This window comes from Callorhinus ursinus, unplaced genomic scaffold (assembly GCF_003265705.2).
Source record: "Callorhinus ursinus isolate GAN/ISIS: 27379988/994484 unplaced genomic scaffold, GSC_fseal_2.0 scaffold17, whole genome shotgun sequence".
Lineage (NCBI taxonomy): Eukaryota > Metazoa > Chordata > Mammalia > Carnivora > Otariidae > Callorhinus > Callorhinus ursinus.
This window is the reverse complement of record NW_027397079.1, coordinates 1547949-1565610: the sequence shown is the minus strand read 5'-3', so window position 1 is coordinate 1565610 and position 17662 is coordinate 1547949. Positions and strand designations below refer to the sequence as shown.

The 17662-nt window shown below is 55.3% G+C and overlaps 1 protein-coding gene across 4 annotated transcripts in view; it reads right to left on the bottom strand.

Annotated features, from left to right (window-relative positions):
• Positions 1 to 643: 643 nt before the first annotated feature.
• CLN8 (CLN8 transmembrane ER and ERGIC protein) overlaps positions 644 to 17662 on the bottom strand; it is a 22146-nt gene continuing 5127 nt past the window's right edge. For 2 of the 4 annotated variants that reach the window (XM_073902243.1, XM_025886268.2), the window contains exons 2-3: positions 9565 to 10214; positions 644 to 2503 (exon numbers count right to left, since the gene is read on the bottom strand). In XM_073902243.1, the coding sequence (XP_073758344.1) occupies positions 2180 to 2503; positions 9565 to 10107 (867 nt within the window). In that variant the 5' untranslated portion in view covers positions 10108 to 10214 and the 3' untranslated portion in view covers positions 644 to 2179. Of the gene's footprint in view, positions 2504 to 9564; positions 10495 to 11748; positions 11853 to 17662 lie in introns of those variants that run through there. The other 2 variants (XR_012381115.1, XM_073902244.1) reach the window with 2 other exon arrangements.

Below are 17662 nucleotides of genomic sequence, written 5' to 3'. Positions count from 1 at the left end.
CAGCCTCACCCATGAACACGGCCGGTGCGGGGTGGCCTGGGCCTGGCGCAGAGCCCAGGAAGCGCCGTACAATCTGTGGGTCCTGGATCAAAAGGGTTCCAAAAGCCTTTTTCTACACAAACAGGCTTGCTCTTGTGTTCCTCACAGGAAGTCCCTGGTCAGAGGGAGCGCTAACGGGTGTGTGCGGCGGGTGGGGGGCAAGCTCACGTGTACTAGTCTGGTAGCTCTCTCCCTGCACGAGAACCGCCTCTCTGTGAAGATGCACCGTGTCAAGGGTGAACCTGGGGAAGGTCCAAGTCCTCGTATAGGTCAGACAAAAATTCAGCTGAGGCGCCTGGGGGGCTCAGTCGGCTCAGCGTCTGCCTTCGGCTCAGGTCATGATCCCGGGGTCCTGGGATCGGGCCCCACATCGGGGCTCCCTGCTCCGCGGGAAACCTGCTTCTCCCTCTCCCACTCCCCCTGCTTGTGTTCCCTCTCTCGCTGTCTCTCCGTCAAGTAAATAAATAAAATCTTTTTTAAAAAATTAAGGTAACTACTTCATACCTTAACCCGAATTTTGAACAGAGACTGATCAGTCTGTACCTCCAAGATACACAAGACTTGCACTGATACAAACAGTACTGAGAGACAAGGACTGACATCCTTCTGGGTCCATAAGTTACTTTATTACACTTCCATCCCATCAGAAGACACCAGCCACCTCTGTTCCGGGAGACCGGGTGTGACTGCGGGGCCTCCGGGCAGCAGTCTTCGCGGGGACGCAGAGCGCTGGGCACTGCTGAGATCTAAGTCACTTCTTACAAGGACATAGCGGGTACTGCACATCTTGACCTAAGCATGACCTGTACGTCGAAGCAGCAACACTGAGGACGCAGCACTGTGAGCTCTGTGTCCAGGACAAGCGCAGGCCGGGCGTTTCCACGACCCGTAAACACCTGTTGTTTGCAAACACATCAAAGGGGCTTTTGATAAAAAGTAAACTTTTAATTTTAACTGCACGGTCATGGCCAGAATAAAATGTGCACGTGGGTCTCCCCCACAGCCCACGTCGTGAGCTGAAATGACCCCCGCTTTCCTAAAGTTTGCGCTGCAACACTCTGCGGACCTACTCTGTGCCTCTTTTTGCTGCCTGTCAGAAACCCACAGGGCCTCCCTTCCGGGAAGGAGGCGCTGCTGGGGGGACACAGGTCTCTGGTAAAGGCGGACAGGCCACAGTGAGCTATCAGAAGCGGGGCTGCCCGTGTCTTCCAACACGCAAGCCAGGCTGCTGGGACCTCCATCGGCACGGTGTGGCGAAGGCGACCGCCTCAGGAGGCACCGCCAGGCACCCAGCAAGGGCTGCCGTGGAGCGAGCCACGACCGTGGGCCCTGCCGTCCAGCCCCTCGGCGCGCAGGGGAAGGCGACCACTGCTCGGCCCACAGACACGCCAGCCATGGAACAAGGGTCCGGATGGGAAGCTCACGGGCAACGCGGTCTATTCAGAATGGTTCTACAGTCCAGACAAATCCGATTACCAAACATCTCCCGTGTTTTGCCGAGTGAGCCACAGAGTATGAATACATACTGCGTGTTTTCCCACAGATCCCGTGACCTACAAGCCTCACAGGCCCTGCTGTCGCGCACACTCCGGGCAGGCTGGGTCCAGTCCCAGGCGGCGGCTCCTGCCCGTGGTCTCCGCACGCCCTGAATGCAGGTGTGCACGGTGGGCTGCACGCTTCATGCAGGACGCTCTAACAAGGGGCACGAACAGGGCACCCAGCTCGGGGCAGTTCTCTCCAACTAAGCGGGACACCACGACCGGACAGGGCACATGCACGCTGACCATGTGACCAGAAAGACCATGCTGGCGGCCACAGCGCCACGTCAGGCCCTCCCGGACAGGTGGCCCGGCCTCCACCACCGATCCCCTCCTTGGTGCTGATCAGGGCCCCGCATAGGTAGGCGTGCAGGAACAAACCATAGCAGACAACGGAGTTATGACGGCAAAAATCCACCCCCGGAGGCAAACCAAAGCTCTAAAAACACTTTGTGGCTACGTGGAAATTAACACAAACGACACATTTGGTCCGACTTGGAGACAGTATTGGACTCGGAGCCCCTGTCTACCTGAGCCCGTGCGGAGGACGCCAGCGGAGCCCGGGGCCAGGAGCCGCGCGCTGCAGTCCGGGCCCCCAGTGGCTACTGCCCCTTCTTGGGCAGCACCTGGCTGTTGGCCCCAGCGGGCCGGCTGCTTCTGGGCGCCGGCTGTGCAAAGTTCCAATCCTCCGGATGGAGCAGCTGCTGAGTCTTCTTGTGGGTCCAGTAGGGGTTGAGGATGAGCGTGAGGAGGCTCAGTCCGACGAGGAAGAGCACCAGGTGCGGCAGGTGGAGGCTGCTGAGCAGCCCGTCCCAGTGCCGGAAGCACACCCACCACATGTGGTAGGTGAGCACCATTCGGCAGTGGAACATGTGAACCATCAGCCACTGGTTCAGCTTCCAGAACAGCGAGTCGGACCAGCCAGCCTGTGGACAGAACAGAAGCCGGTCAGTGCACTCTGCACTCAAACGGTCCACCCAGACCAACACATCCCTGCAGATGCATGCGCACTCTCCCCTCCCTGGGGCTTCTCGGGGGAAGGAGCCACCCGCCGACTGAGCACCGCACAGACAGCGGGGCCCCTTCCTCACCAGTCCCTTCTGCTCCTTCTGGCGGTTTCTCTCACGAGCAAAATCCAGTCTTCTCTTCAATCTCACCCCAAAGTTCACATTTAACCTTGAGCTCACACATACCGACTGACAGATCGAGCTCCCCCAGGGCAGCCCTGGGACAAGAATCTCCGAGAGGAGAGACGCTGAGGATGACACACATTTCCTGCTTGGAGTTTTGGTACTTTTACCCCAGGAGCCCATGGACACAGGCAGAGATGGACTTCCCTTAAAACAACTCTAAATTCACACTAAACTAGTTTCCAAGAGTCATAGCCAAAACTGAACAGAGAACTTGAAGATGGTCCATCAGATCGTGGACACCAAGGTGGGACCTCGCCAGCACCAGGACATCTGGCCCCAGGAGAGTCCAGCACCGGGAGAGCCAGCACCACATTCCAGCACCCCTCAGACCTTCCACACGCCAGCCTCTCCAACCTTGTCTCTGCTGAACCGAAGCTACAAAATCTTCCTCAGGAGCTCCATGCTGAGGTGGCCCCCAGGGTGGCAGCGGGGTCCTGCTCTTGCAGAAGGGAACTCTGAGCGGGCAGCAGAATGCGACCTTGGGAAAGGGAACGGCTCTACTCGAGCTACATCTGCCCAGTCCCGATGGGGACGCAGCAAACCCGCTCCTGAATGTTTTTAAACAAGGAAGGAATCTTAATCTCTCATGGCATAAAAATGTGTCCACACAGCTCTGACACAGGAAAACGAGAATCCATGGAATTGATGACTCAGGAAAAATAAAGAGAAAAACAAGGAACTTCCTTGTTGTCTGAAAAACTGAACTTACCCAAAAATAACTTCACAAAAACTCTGCATGGTCTACTACTTTTAGAGCAGACGTATCCGTACATGCTTTTTTCTACTGATAATTCAGTTAGTCTAAATAACACCCCACAGAAGCACCCTATTTATTCTGGCAGAGTTTGAACACAAGCATGGACGTGAATCGAGGAGATGGAAGGGCCCAGAGAAAGCTCCGTGGAGGCTCTAACAGCACGCTCCCTCTCCGGGCACATGGGTTCTTGGGCCTCCTGCGGGCAGCCTCCCTGGCAGAGTCTGTAGGGATGGACACTGCCCTGCTCACGCAGCACGCCATCTCCAGACCCCGCGGGCAGCTTTGCACAGACTCACCAAGTACTTCGTTTGCTCCAAACCTGTGTTTGGTGCCACTCAAGGTGGACCGTAGCCACATGCTTCCTGTGGACCCCACTCTGCTGGAGCAATAAACACACAGGAGTGAGAGCCAAGGCACAAACCCGAAACAAGTGTAACAGCTCCACACTAAAGGGGCCTGAGACATGGACGGGGAGAAGCTGAGACCAGATCTGTGTTCATCAGTCCTGACAGCCACATGACAGAAGGATAAAACCAAATACGTCTGCTAACTTTCCTGTAAAATCAGAGGGCGAGGCTACAGTTCTCGGAGGCTCCTGTCTGAAGGAGAAGCCAAGACCGCTGTCAGCCCTCCATCAGCAGGAACCAGGTGCTCCAGCACTCAGGCGTGCCCCAGTCTGGTGAGAAACCGTGTGGCCTCTGCCAAGTGGTCCCATCACCAGGCCCAGAGGCGGTGATGGACAGCACTCAGGTTGGCACAGGTGCACTGTTCATGCACCCTCCTCCAACACCCACTGCAGTACCAGGTGCAGCCTGGACGCACACAGGGGGTGGGGACACCCAGTCCCAGCTGCATGGGCTCTGCTCCCTTGTGCGAGCTTCTCTGGACTTGGCCACCCTGTTTCCCAAGGGAACAAAGCACACATCTGCCCTGCATGGCCTCCACCTCTAGAGCTCGGTCTGTCGTCCGCGTTTCCTCCCCAGCCCCCGCCTGCCACTGGCAGAGCGCCCAATTACTACCAACGAGCGCATGCATCTTCTGTGGGGTCGTAGAAGTAGACCACAAGTACACCTTTCTCAAGCACAGAAACACGGGAGGTTTGACGTTTCCAAAGTCAGATCGCTCCTGTGGAAGAGATTAGGCTTCGCGAGTACGAACTGTGGAGACACGGGAGCAGAGCAGAGCACACCTCAACGCCGCCGCTCCTCACCCCTCCTTTGTGCTTAGCAGCACGGACTCCGTCCCACTTTGCCATTCCCTCCAAAATTCACAGAACAAAGGGCTCTTCCCCATTATTCCCCTCACTGCTAAAAGTGGCCTTCTTAAATTATTAATGTTCAGATCACAAATATGAACTTTTACTCACAGAGTAATTATGTTCGGAAAGCTCGAAGCTTGAGAACTGAGCATTCTTCGGCATAACCCAGGTCACCTGACCACGTGCTCTGAGCAGGGACGGGGACAATGTTGGTGACCGCACGTACAGAGCCACTTTCTGCAGCACAGCGTGGGGAATGTGCACGGAAACCGACAGACCTCATTCACACCCAGGCCAGTTGTTGTGGGTGAATTTTATCCCGAGGTTTGAGTCTTGTGCAATTTGTTTATTAAGTCTAACATTTCAGAATCAGTCAAGAAAGAAGTACTAAGAATAAGCCACTGCACCGGAGGCAGAGCCTGTCTTAAGTTACAGTGATGTCTGCTGTCTTGATGCACATCCTGTGCTATATCTCAACAGATCAGACCTGGTGCTCTGGCAGATTCCTAAATCCGATGCCCAACTACTTTGGCAGCTTTACTGAAAGCTTAAAAGGATTTCAACACTGTAGGCAGCATTCACTTATGTTTAGTAGTATGTGAACAACACGAAACACTGACCTAAGCTACCTTAATCTGGGGTACAGTTCTGCTGTTGGGGTCTGCTGGCTTGGCAGAGTCAGGGCGTTAAGAAGTGAACACATGGAGATGTCTTTTTCCATCCAGCACAAACGGTACCAGCCGACTGTAGAGGCAGCAGAAAAATCCAAAACCAAGTCTCTCTCCCGTGCCCACCCACCACAGGAGTCTGCCTTCCTCCCGAGGATGCTGAGGACCAGAGGCTGGTGGCCACGCCCGGCCGCAGGCGGTGTAGACACAAGTCTGGAGAAATATACGTGAAGCCATTCAACACTGATCACCACTATGGACTGGAAAGAGACAAGAAGATTTTTTCTTTTTTTCCTTTTTTTTTTCTTTTTTTATGAAGTTCCAACAAAAAAATAACAAAAATTCCAGAAAACTAATCATCTGTTTTCTCAGACGTGGGCCTTATGTCCCAGGCATGTCTGTCTTGTAGGTTTGGTGCAGGTCCCTGTTGACAACAGTGGTCCAGCCCATCCATGTGAGCGGGCTGTCCTGTATGGAGAGCAGATGGGACGGGAACACCGGACTGCAGCCCGTGTGTCCGGCACAGCCTCCGTCCACGGCCGACCAAGAGGCTGGTGCTGTGCTCACGGCCACAGAACGCAGGCAAGTCTCAGCCCCTGCTCTCCAAACGCGGGAACTCCCTCTCGTGGAGGGGACACCCACAAGGAGAGAACTGAAAAGCTGCAGGGCGTGAGCAGGACACACTGGTGGCGCCCGAGTCACGGCATCTTATCAAAATGACCCACCGCTGGACCAGCAGCCTCCATCATTCAGAGGTCGGCCAGCTTCACTCCTCCACTCCGTTAACGATTTCCAACCTTCCCCCAAATTATTGCCGCCTGAGGACCTCAACCGTCCACAAACCCCGCATTCACGAAGCTCCCGGGCACTGAGCAGCGGCTACAGCTCCCCAGCCGGAGGGCCTGGGTTCACGGGCCAGCCCGAGCCCTCCCCAAGCTGCCTGGCCCGCCTGCTCGCCGCACTCAGACGTCCTCCTGCGGCACAAGGCAGGGGCAGCCCCGGGGAACCACGGCAAGGCTACACGCCGGCCCGGTGCTCCGCAGGTGTCTGCTACGTGTGAACGGTCTGCCCCACGGACACCGGTAACTCACTCCGATGTTCCCACACTGTCTACCCCAGGGGACCTGAAGGCACTGATGATTCTTCCTGCTTCTCGATTTTCTCCCGAAGCTTACCACAGCATTACAGAAGTGCTCAGGGCCCTGACCCATTTGTGGTGACTGCATCAGACATTTACGAAACACAGAGCAGTATTTCATGTTTCACATAAACATCCTGTGAACAGTGAGCCATAGAAGATGGCAAGAAATCTGTGCTAAAGATAGAATTCTCAAGTGTCTCACCTGAACATTTTGCTATCAAAATGACAATCAAGATGGTATCCAGAAAACATACACCTTCTAAAAATACTGTTTTACAAACAAAAAGGCAACAACTACTACACAAATAGTGATGGTAGGTCCCGACACCTCTGATCGGTAGAAAAACCACCTTATTCAGAAACACAAGCGTAAGATGACACGCAAGCTGCGACAGACATGAGAAGACAGCGGACAGGAAGCCAGACCCACCCTCCCTGCAAACACCCGGATTCAGCACAATGCACACACAAAGCTCCTTTGTGAGAAATCAGAAATCCTGGAGAGGCTCCTGCATGTGGGGGAATGTGAGCTGCCCTCGCCGCAGTGGGGAGGGACCCTCCAGCAGCACAGGGTCAGGAGGAGACCCCAGAAGAGGGAGGAGTTGCTACATGTGTCCAGCACCCCACCCTTGCCGAGGGGCTGGCGGAGGACTGGCCTCGGTCTGGTCAGTCCTGCAGTTCTGACGGGTCAGGCAGAGTCCAGCTGCTGGACCCTGGGGAGAGGAGAGGCAGCGGCTGGGCTGGCAGACCCCGTAGCTTCTGCCCCCCACCCCAGCTCCACACAGAGGGAGCAGACTGCACAGCAGCGGACTTTCCCCTAGGGAGGGACAGAGCCGGCAGAGAGCCCCAGAATCTCTGGCCGGGCTGACCAGTGGGGTTGGGTCCTGCGTGAGGACAGTGTGTGGAGCCTGGAAGAGGTGCTTCCTTTGTCTGATGCACAGGCAGCAACAGCCTCGGGCAAGGGCAGACTCGGGCAAAGGTGTTCCCAAGGTCAATATCCAAAAGCAGACCCTAAGGGACTGGACTTAAATGATGTATCTGACAGAGAAGGACCCGTTAACTGTCACGAAGATGTGAGTCACTGAAGTCATGAGAACGATGCACAAACAAAATGAGAATTTCAACAGAGACAGAAAATATTTAAGAAAAAAAAAAAAGTCCCAAAAGGAAATCAAGGAGCTGAGAACACAGTAAAGGAACTAAAAATATGACTAGAAAGCTTTGCCAACGTCATCCCCAGTTCAATGCCATTCCTACCAAAATCACAATGGCACTCTTTGCAGAAATAGAAGAAACCATTCTAAAATTCACGGAAAACCACAGAAGACCACAAATAGTCATTTGAGCCCTGAGAAAGAAGAACACACGGAGGCACCACACTTCCTGATTTCAAACTATATTACAGAGCTACTCAAAATGGCACGGCACAGGCGGGAAGGCAGGCATGGAGCCCAGAGGCCAGAAGGAAGTCCACCGCAGACGCTCAACTCCTTGACCACAAAGGGGCCAAGAACCTACAACGGTAAAAGGGCCGTCCCTCTGAGAGGTGGTGCTGGGAAAACTGGGCCACGTTCCTACACCAGACACAAAAGTCAGAATGGGTTGAAGGCCCCAAAACTAACAGTCCTGGAAGAAAACATGGGGAAAAAGCTTCACGACTCCAGTCTTGTCAATGATTGCCCAGCTATGACGCCAAGAGCGCAGGCAACAGAGACAAAAATAAACTGGGGCCGCATAAAGCTAAGAACCTTCACAGCAGAGGCGCAAACACACGCCCCACAGTGGGGGGAGGGCGCCTGCAGACCGCGTGACCAGCAACAGACTACTCTCCAGCGTGGATAAAGAACTACAAGGCACGAGTGGAAACAAAACTCTGATCCGAACATGGCTCAAGGCGGTGAACAGTTTTCGGGAGAAGACACGTACATGGCCGACAGCTGCATGAAAGTGTGTGTGTAAGCTCGATGATCGCCAGGGAGAAGCAAACCAAAACCATATGAGACCGTTGCACACAGGTCATGACGGCGAGAATCAACAACATGCAGGAGACCAGTGTGGGCGAGCATGTGGAGACACGGGGACCCCGACATGGTATCGCGGGAACGGAGAGGGGGCAGCTACCGTGCAGAACAGCACGGAGGTTTTACCACGTCATCCAGTCATCCCACTTGTGAACGCTCTTCCAAAATAACCGAAATCAGGATCTCAAAGAGCTGGGAGCACCTCCATGCTCACTGCAGCGCTATTCGCAGCGGCGAAGATGCGCCCGTGACCCAGGTGCCCACCGCGGACCCACGGACACAGACAGCGTGGCACCCACACGCAACACAAAACCCGTCTGCCTGAGAGGAGATTCTGCGGTGGGCCACGTGCGTGAGCCTTGCAGACATGACGCTCAGAGGAGTGAGCCTCCACTTATGTATTTAAGTAGCCAAATTCACAGAACGGTGTGGGGCGGTGGTGGCCCACAGCTGGAGGGAGAGTAGGCTGGAAGCTTCAGCAAGCACGGGGGGCAAACTTGAGGGCTTGGCCGTGCCACACCGTGCCTGGGGTCCGCAGTAACATCCTGTCCACATAAGAACTCCTGAAGCGGGTAGATCTCATGGTAAGTCTTAAAATAACATAAGATGAAATAAAAATTTTAAAAAAGATGTGTGTATACATATATAGTTTATGGATTTTTTTTTTTAAAGCATTTGAAAGAAAAATACCATGTTTTCTGGGGCTTACAATATCCTATCAACTAAGTGCTAAGATCCAGAGAGTCTTGTTTTGCTACGGAGCTAGAAGCCTAAGAGGTTTGCAATTAGGAACACAGAATTCAGCCAGAAGGAGCTCCTCACAGACTCTGCACACCGCGATGTAGTCCAGGGTGACCGCAGAGCTTGGTGCCCGAGGAGCGGGCCCCCCACCAGTGCGGACCAGGGCAGCGGCGGCAGAGGCCCCCCGCATCCTGCCGGAAACACTCACCTTTAAGAGCATCCAGGAAATGCAGGTGAAAGGGGTGCTGACCTCCAGGAGCAGTGTGGTCATCGCCAGATAGTGGCCAGCTTCCAGGTTGACCAAGGAGCCAAGAAAGCCAAGAAAGGCGAAGAGATGGTGGACCATCAAGAATAAGTCAAATGTGCGGAAGAGCGCATTGGACAGGTGAACCGCTACATTTTCGAAGAAGAAGAATCCAGTTGCCGTGGCGATGTGGAACCAGCACCACTTCTGCTGGCCATGCACCTTGTCGGCTTGCAGCACGGGGTCCACCAGCAGGGCCCACAGGCCCGCAGCTGTGCTCTGAATGCCAAACACGGCGCGCGTGGCCGCCAGGTCCCAGAAGACCTTCTCTCTGGCCACCAGAGAGCGGTACGTGGCATTGAGGGAGGACGACAACTGGTGGCAGACCACGAAGACGCCCAGGTAGAAGACGAAGCCGGCGACCGCCAGTGTGGAGCGGATCTTCCAGGACGTGTAGTCTAGGTCGAAGATGCTCTCTGCCATGCCTCCATCGCTCACAGGAGTCATCCTCCTCGACTGAGTCTGCCACGGGCGTCCCAGGCCCACGTCCCAGCTCTCCAAGAACGCAGAGTCGGTGCGGGTGACTCTGGGGTCTGCATGCACTTGTCTGCCACCTGCAGAAGGACAGATGGGTCACTCCGCGTGGACCAGGAAGGAGCGAGCCCACAGCCCCGATGCACTCGTCTGCCACCTGCAGAAGGACAGACGGGTCACTCCGCGTGGACCAGGAAGGAGCGAGCCCACAGCCCCGATGCACCCGTCTGCCACCTGCAGAAAGCACAGACGGGTCACTCCGCGTGGACCAGGAAGGAGCGAGCCCACAGCCCCGATGCACCCGTCTGCCACCTGCAGAAGGACAGACAGGTCACTCCGCGTGGACCAGGAAGGAGTGAGCCCACAGGCCCGCATGCACCTGTCTGCCACCTGCAGAAGGACAGGCGGGTCACTCCGCGTGGACCAGGAAGGAGCGAGCCCAAAGCCCCAATGCACCCATGTGCCACCTGCAGAAAGCACAGACAGGTCACTCCGCGTGGACCAGGAAGGAGCAAGCCCACAGCCCCGATGCACCCGTCTGCCACCTGCAGAAGGATAGATGGGTGAGTCCGCGTGGACCAGGAAGGAGCGAGCCCACAGGCCCGCATGCACCCGTCTGCCACCTGCAGAAAGACAGACGGGTCACTCTGCCTGGACCAGGAAGGAGCGAGCCCACAGCCCCGATGCACCTGTCTGCCACCTGCAGAAGGACAGATGGGTCACTCCATGTGGACCAGGAAGGAGCGAGCGCACAGCCCCGATGCACCCATCTGCCACCTACAGAAGGACAGACGGGTCACTCTGCATGGACCAGGCAGGAGCAAGCCCACAGGCCCACATGCACCCGTCTGCCACCTGCAGAAGGACAGACGGGTCACTCTGTGTGGACCAGGCAGAAGCGAGCCCACAGCCCCGCTCCAGCAGGACAGACGCACTATGGTAATGAGGATTTCTAAAACCTCTTCACTGTATCTGAAGACACACAGACACCGCAAGAAAACACCCACTGGCGGTCCAGGACAAGGCCGGGAGAGGAGCCGGGAGCGAGAGCGGAGCAGAGTGGACAGGCCATCTTGGACTCTGCCACGGGGCCACCTGGGAGTCACACCATGTGCACGCTCCATGGGGTAACACGCATTCAGACAATCACACAGCCGTGGGCTCTCACCCGGAAACCGGAGACAGGAACACTGGCCTGATCGTGTGCGGTCTGCAGGGCCATGCCCCCCCCCCCCGCCGGTCCCACATGCTGGCTTCGGACCGACTGCGGCCCGGGTCGCACATGGCAATCTCTGCCGTGCGCTGCAGACGCAGTGGTGAGAGCATGAGGATGCTCGTCACCTGTAGCCATCGGGGCCCTTAAAATAACTGCAGGAGAACCTAAGTGCCGGTTCCCATCTGTTAACCCGCCGGGCAGCATCAAATCCGCCCTCAGTCCCGTCAGAAGCAAGCACGGGGACTGGATCGGAGGGGCGAGGCTGCCGCGCGTACCCATCCGCGGACAGCAAGAAGGACAGCGGGAATTACTGCTCCCCGGAGCTCCATGCTAAGCTCCCCCCTGGACCAGAGCATCGTCAGGGCCTTCTCGAGTCTCCAAGTAACTCTACTTCCTACCATGAAAACGATCCCCTGCGCCACAGACACAAAAACATCAACGGAGCACGTCCCCGAGGGCCGTGGGTAGAGCTCATGGCCGCCCTGTTCCCAAAACTCGTGCTCTCCTACAACCAGGGGCTGCCTGTGGACAGAGAAAACATCACGAACACCCTTACTATTCAAGAAACAAGTTCAACTGAAATAAGCCAATGACTTTCCTCTGTAACAACATAAAAACAAAAGTTCATACTTTCAAAACCCAGAAATATAAACTATTTCTTCTTTTCACAACCAACCCACTCCTATTCCCATGTAGGTTCGACAAAACTTGGAGATCACAGGAAAATGGACTTCAAATCTGATTTGCAGTACATTTAAGAAGTTTCCTGACTCCATGTTAGAAGATGGTTGTCGTCCGGGTTATTCTAGTTAGCAGGACAGGGTGGACTGTAGTCACCCCTGGAAGAACGTCGTACAGGTCTGCACTCCTGCCCCGTTCAAGTCTGAGCCCTGTGCTCCAGGACCAGACCCCACCCCGCCCTGCGCCCTGCCCTGCTCCACGCTCCAGCCCTACTGAGCCTTCCAGTTCCTTTAAACCCACCTGCCTTATTACCTCTGGGCTTCTGCTCCTGCTGGGTCCTCTACCTAAGAGCCCATGCACCTGCCCCACCTGTCAGCCCCTTACCTTTCAGATCTCGGCATCTGTGCCATTTCTCCAGAAGCCATCTCAGACCAGAGGAAGTGCCACAGACTACACACCCTCTGTCCCCTCCACCGTTGTATCTAGACACGCGCTCTGACTACTGCTGGGACCCCTAACCTCACCCAGACCAGCAGCTCTCTGAGGCCAGGGCCATGCCCACCTGTCCATCACTGTGACCCCACTGACGGATACAGTACCTGGCACAGAGGACCCGCTCAAGAAGCACTTGTTGAACATACACACAGAATTCGCAAATTACGCTCACACGGTCAAATTTATGTGAGTTTGGATGTGTTTTGTTTGTAAAACTGCAAACAGCAGAGTCTCGAGTCTTCCCAAACAGGCAGGGACGTCTGAAGCTCCCTTATGTCAGACTTTCAGGGAAGGCACCCCCAGGATCAGGGGCTCACCAAGGGGCCTCGGAGGCCTGGCCTGCAGGTTCCCCCTGGGTCCCCTCCTGCCCCCCACACCCCACAGCTTTGCAGGGGCTTGCCGCACATGGCACTTCCTCGGGGAGCAGAGGACTCTCCCTCACATCTGGTGAATAAAGAGCAGGCCTGCAGGGGAATTGGGCTGCCCACAGCACAGCTAAGACTCTCCATCCTTGGGGAGATATCACATCGAGCAGAGCGTCGAGCCACAAGCATTAAACCAGCTGTGAATCTGTGAATATTCAGTGAAAAGCAGCAAAATGGCTCTTCTGCCCAGATGGTTGCCATGACCAGTCAGCACGCAGAACGTACTAGCTCATTTAACCCAAACTACAAAGGAACCATTTCCAATCACTGAACTCTTGGATTTGATAATGGTCCTATAATCAAAGGCCAGTATCACATAAGTGTTTGTTTTCCTATTTCTCAGTGAACACGATCTCTAAAGTAGGCTGGCTCTCTGTCAGTAGGAATCTGATTCTGGGAGGAGAAAAGACGAGACCACACCCATTCACTCCCTTTCTACCCAGGGCTCTGGGTCTGCCCCAGTGCACGTGCCAGGAGTGCAGGTGTCCAGCCGGCTGCTCCCCTGGGTTCACAGGCATGTTCTCTCTTCCTCACACATCCCAGAACACTTGTGAGTTCATGTGCACACAGACCCAGTTTAACACCAGAGGACAGGCTGGAAAGAGCGCTTGGCTCTGGGTATCTGTGCAGATGTGTGTGTGTTTCTCCCCCTCTATGTTCTGCCATCTTAAAAACCTCCCTGGCTGGGGAGACTGCCTGCCCAGGGCCAGCCTGCTCTTACGAGATAGCAAAGCAGGGAACTAACCGATCAGAGCCTTGCCTCTCCCACCTTCCCCGCACCCAGGAGCAACATTCCTCTGCCTTGATCATCCAGGGCCTGGTGCCACCCCTATTGCCCAAAGCCCACCAAAATTGCTCAAAGTCGCCAGTCCTGAATCATTCGCCCTGTCCTGCCTGCTTTTCCCATGGAAACCCCAACAAAGGCTGTGGCCTAAGGCTTCCCCTGCCTCCTGACCCTAGTGCTTCCCCGGGGGGCCCAGCATGGGGTGGCCTGGCGTGCCTTCCGTCTCTAGGACCCACGACTGTAACGGCCTTGGTTTTCCTGAGCCTCTGCTCCGTGCCTCTTGCGGCTGCACCTACTTCATAAAAGCATGCAGAACAATCTGGTTCTGCAGCAAGTCACCTTCTAACCCATCAGGATGGGGGCCGTGAGGTTTACAGAGCAACTTCCAGTAAAGATCTCCAGGGTTCAGGAATGAAGCCTCACCGTCAAGCACTTCACAGTGACCAGGAAAAGGTTACCCTACACAAAACTGTAAACTCCGCAAAAATACGGACTCCTCCCAAGATTTCCTCTTCTACTCTTCCACACGTCAGTCAGGAGATCCGGGTTACAGTTCCCATTTTGCCACGATTGCCTCAATATGCTCTTAGCCAAGTCACCTAACTTCTGTGGTGCCTTGGCCTTGAAATGGGAGGGTCCCCGTGACTCTAGGACTCAGGCTCGCTCCACTGGAAATGGCCAGTACAGGTGCTGTTTAGGGAGGTCCGGGTCAGGAGTCAGGGACTCCAGGGTGCCAGGCCCAAAGGAGCAAGAACAGTGGGTTCTGATCTTGGTTCCACTACTTCGGAGCTATGAAAACATGTTTCGCAACCATTGTGGGCCCCAGTTTCTGATGAGAATATAAAAATGCACAGAAATGCAAGATAGTAGGGTAGTGCTAACCAATACGAGGCACCCATTATGTGCTAGGCACAGGCAACTAGGTCATTTAGGCTTTATAATGTTTCCAATTTCCGTACCGAGCCCTGGCTCGGCCCCCTTGTTTCAGACCAGATTGGCACCTGTCAGAGACTTTAGAGCTCCCGCCCCTGGTGCACGGAGATCACCAGCAGAGGCTCTGCATTTGGTCGGTTTCTTGCCTACCTATGGAACACGCCCGGGACGGGGCCCACCTCCAGACTCGGCCTTTACTGGCCCGGAGTGATGGCCAGGCTTGGGCACTTTCTAGGTGGCCAGGTACCCTAAGGCAGGTACAGAGCCACTGGACTGGCATGATCTCCAGTCCCCATCTGGTTGTAAAAACCGCGGACTCGGAGGTAGAATGGTTTAGTGTCGTCCTTCTTCCAAACCAGGTTAGCATAACCTATATGCCTTAGTGGTTTGACACATGAGCAGATACAATTAAAAAAATTAGATTATCCTGCTGGAGAGAAACCCTGAAAGCAGGCCCCTGTGAGTCCCTCCTTCCTGCTGCCCCTCCTGCTGTCCCCGCGCCCCAGCAAGCAGCATGGGGACAGGCAGGAGCCTGACGCTCCAGGAGGGGAAGGCGCATGTGCACCGTCTGCCCCAGGTGGGTACAGGGCAGGCTCCCGAGCACTTGGGAAGAGGCTGGAGCACAGATCTGTTCCTGGGTCCACATGTTCTGAACCACATGCCTGAGTCCCTACCACCGAGACGCTGAGGCAAGGATGGAGGAACAGGGCTCAGCGGGGAGGCCCATGGAAGGTGGCCGCGGGCGGCGCAAGCACTTTCCCTGGGTGACAGGGACTGGTTGCAAGGGCTCAGAAATCCAGGAAAAGCCCCGGGCCTTTGAAGTACACCACAGCACAGCCCGGGGGCCGGCTGCCAGGTCTGGGAGCCTCCTGGACCAACTTTTTGAAGACGGTTTCGGATCTAAACACAGAACTGCAGACAGGTGAGGCAGACACAGAAACAGACAGCAAGGCCGGAGCTGAGACAGACTGTGCCAACGAGAGAAACAGACAACTCACCCACCACCCCCATTCTCTCCCCGTTCTGATCCCCATCCCTGCTTCAAGCCGGATCTCACGTGCTCCTACACAGCGGCCGACCTGGTGCTTGAGGGAGCCCATGCTGGTCTGGCCTCATCCGGCACTGTGGGTGTCTCGGGTCCACTGAGACCAACAGTACCTCGCAGCTGGGGGCGCTCCGGCGAGGTGAACCACCAAGCGAGGAAGGCTAGGCCTCGGGTCACAGGGACCTGCAGGGACCCCATCGGGGCAGCAAGTCGGCCACCCCTGGAGCCCTGCGGAGGTCCCACCGTCCCTTCCACAGCATCACAGTGCTACCTGAATCCACAAGCCCACAAAATCCACCAGGCCCTATTCTGGAAAGGCGGCGCTGACAGGGTGGGGCAGAGTTCTATTTCTCCTTTTTGTCTTCCATTGGCCCCTCAGCGCAACCACATCCCCTCCCCCCCAGCTTCGATGGCACAGGGAACACCAAGGTCACCGCTGTTCCACTGCCCTTCATACGGCCTGCAGTGCAGGGCAGTCACAGCTGGAGGTCACTGCTCCCTCCTGGGTACAGCGGGAGGCCCCGCAGCTCACACTCAGCCCTTCCTCCCCATGGAAGGCTCTGGAGCCCAGGCACTACAGGCCTGCATCTCCGTGGTAGAAGAGCTGAGGCCCGGAGGCACTGGCTCCTGGAGGGGCCCGGAGCCCCATCCCTGACTCGCTGTGAGCCTTCATTGTCTCTGGGAAAAATCCATCTATAAACCTCATCTTTCTTTCTTGTATAAGATTTGGTGGTTTAAGCTGACGCATTGCACTGGACCAGGCGTTTTTTAAAGAATTCCTAAGTGTGAGTTTCAGGGCCATGGTGATCCGGCAGCTGCGTCTCCAGGGATGGGACTCTGCAGGCACCAGGACTCTTGTAGCTCCATCTGACACCCACTGATGAATTCATGGGGTGCTAGATTGCTAAAATACCAGTATTTTTGTATTTGACTGCAATAACTGATCCAAAACTTGGAAATGAAGTCAAAAAGATGAAGAAAGGTGGCGTGCTTTTCAGGTCCTGCTGGATTACTGGCTAACAATCATCTGAGGATCATCTGACTGTGGGAGACAAGTGTCACTGTTTCCCAGGGACTGGCCCTGTCAGTCAGTGAAGTGACAGGCTGGACTATGACACCAGTAAAGGGCTGTGATTCTCCTCTCAGCCCAGGGAGAAAGAGATAATGGAAGGCTGTGGTTTCATTGCACCGGAGGTACCCACCAGCGCCCCGCTGAACCCTACAAGCCTATCTGTGCATTCCTTTCATTCACTGGTTTTGAAGGGCTTTGTCTTCCTGCTGGGTCGACCATCCATGAGATCAAAGTAACCTGACAAGGGTTCCCCGTTGGTGTGAGAAGTATGTTTGTAACATTTTCAGAATTATGCTTTGGCAGTGTGTAAAAATATTTCACCCCTCCCCCCAAAAAAGACTCAATGAGCAAAATTTAGGAAATATAAACAAGCATAAAAATACAAAAATAAAACTCTGTAATCCCCTAAGGCAGCTCCAGGGAGCACTATTGCTTTGGGTTCAATCATTTTGCTCAATATAAACTCTTATTTTTTCCCATAAAAAGGGATCAGGTATACACACACTGCCTCGCACCTGCTTCTTTCCTCTCCACAATACAGGACTCCGGTGCAGAATGTCTCCTCATGGCACTGAGACCCTCCCCCTCCCAGGGATGTTCTGCTACATCCAACACCCCATTAGGTTTCCCCCTTTCTCACGGTCTCAACTGCTCTGCAGAGAACTTTCTGGAGGCTCCAGAGAGAACCCACCTCGTGTTCAGCTCGTTTTTTAGGGATAGGAGGTGCTCAGTGAGAACGTGCACAGCAAGTAGGGCCTGAAGGTGCTGGAGGAAGGCTCACAGCTGAGGCCCCACTCCTTTCGACCCCCAGGGCTGACCTGCACAGAGCTCCCCTAGAAGCAGGGTGGCTCCCCCGCACAGAGCTGACCTGCACAGG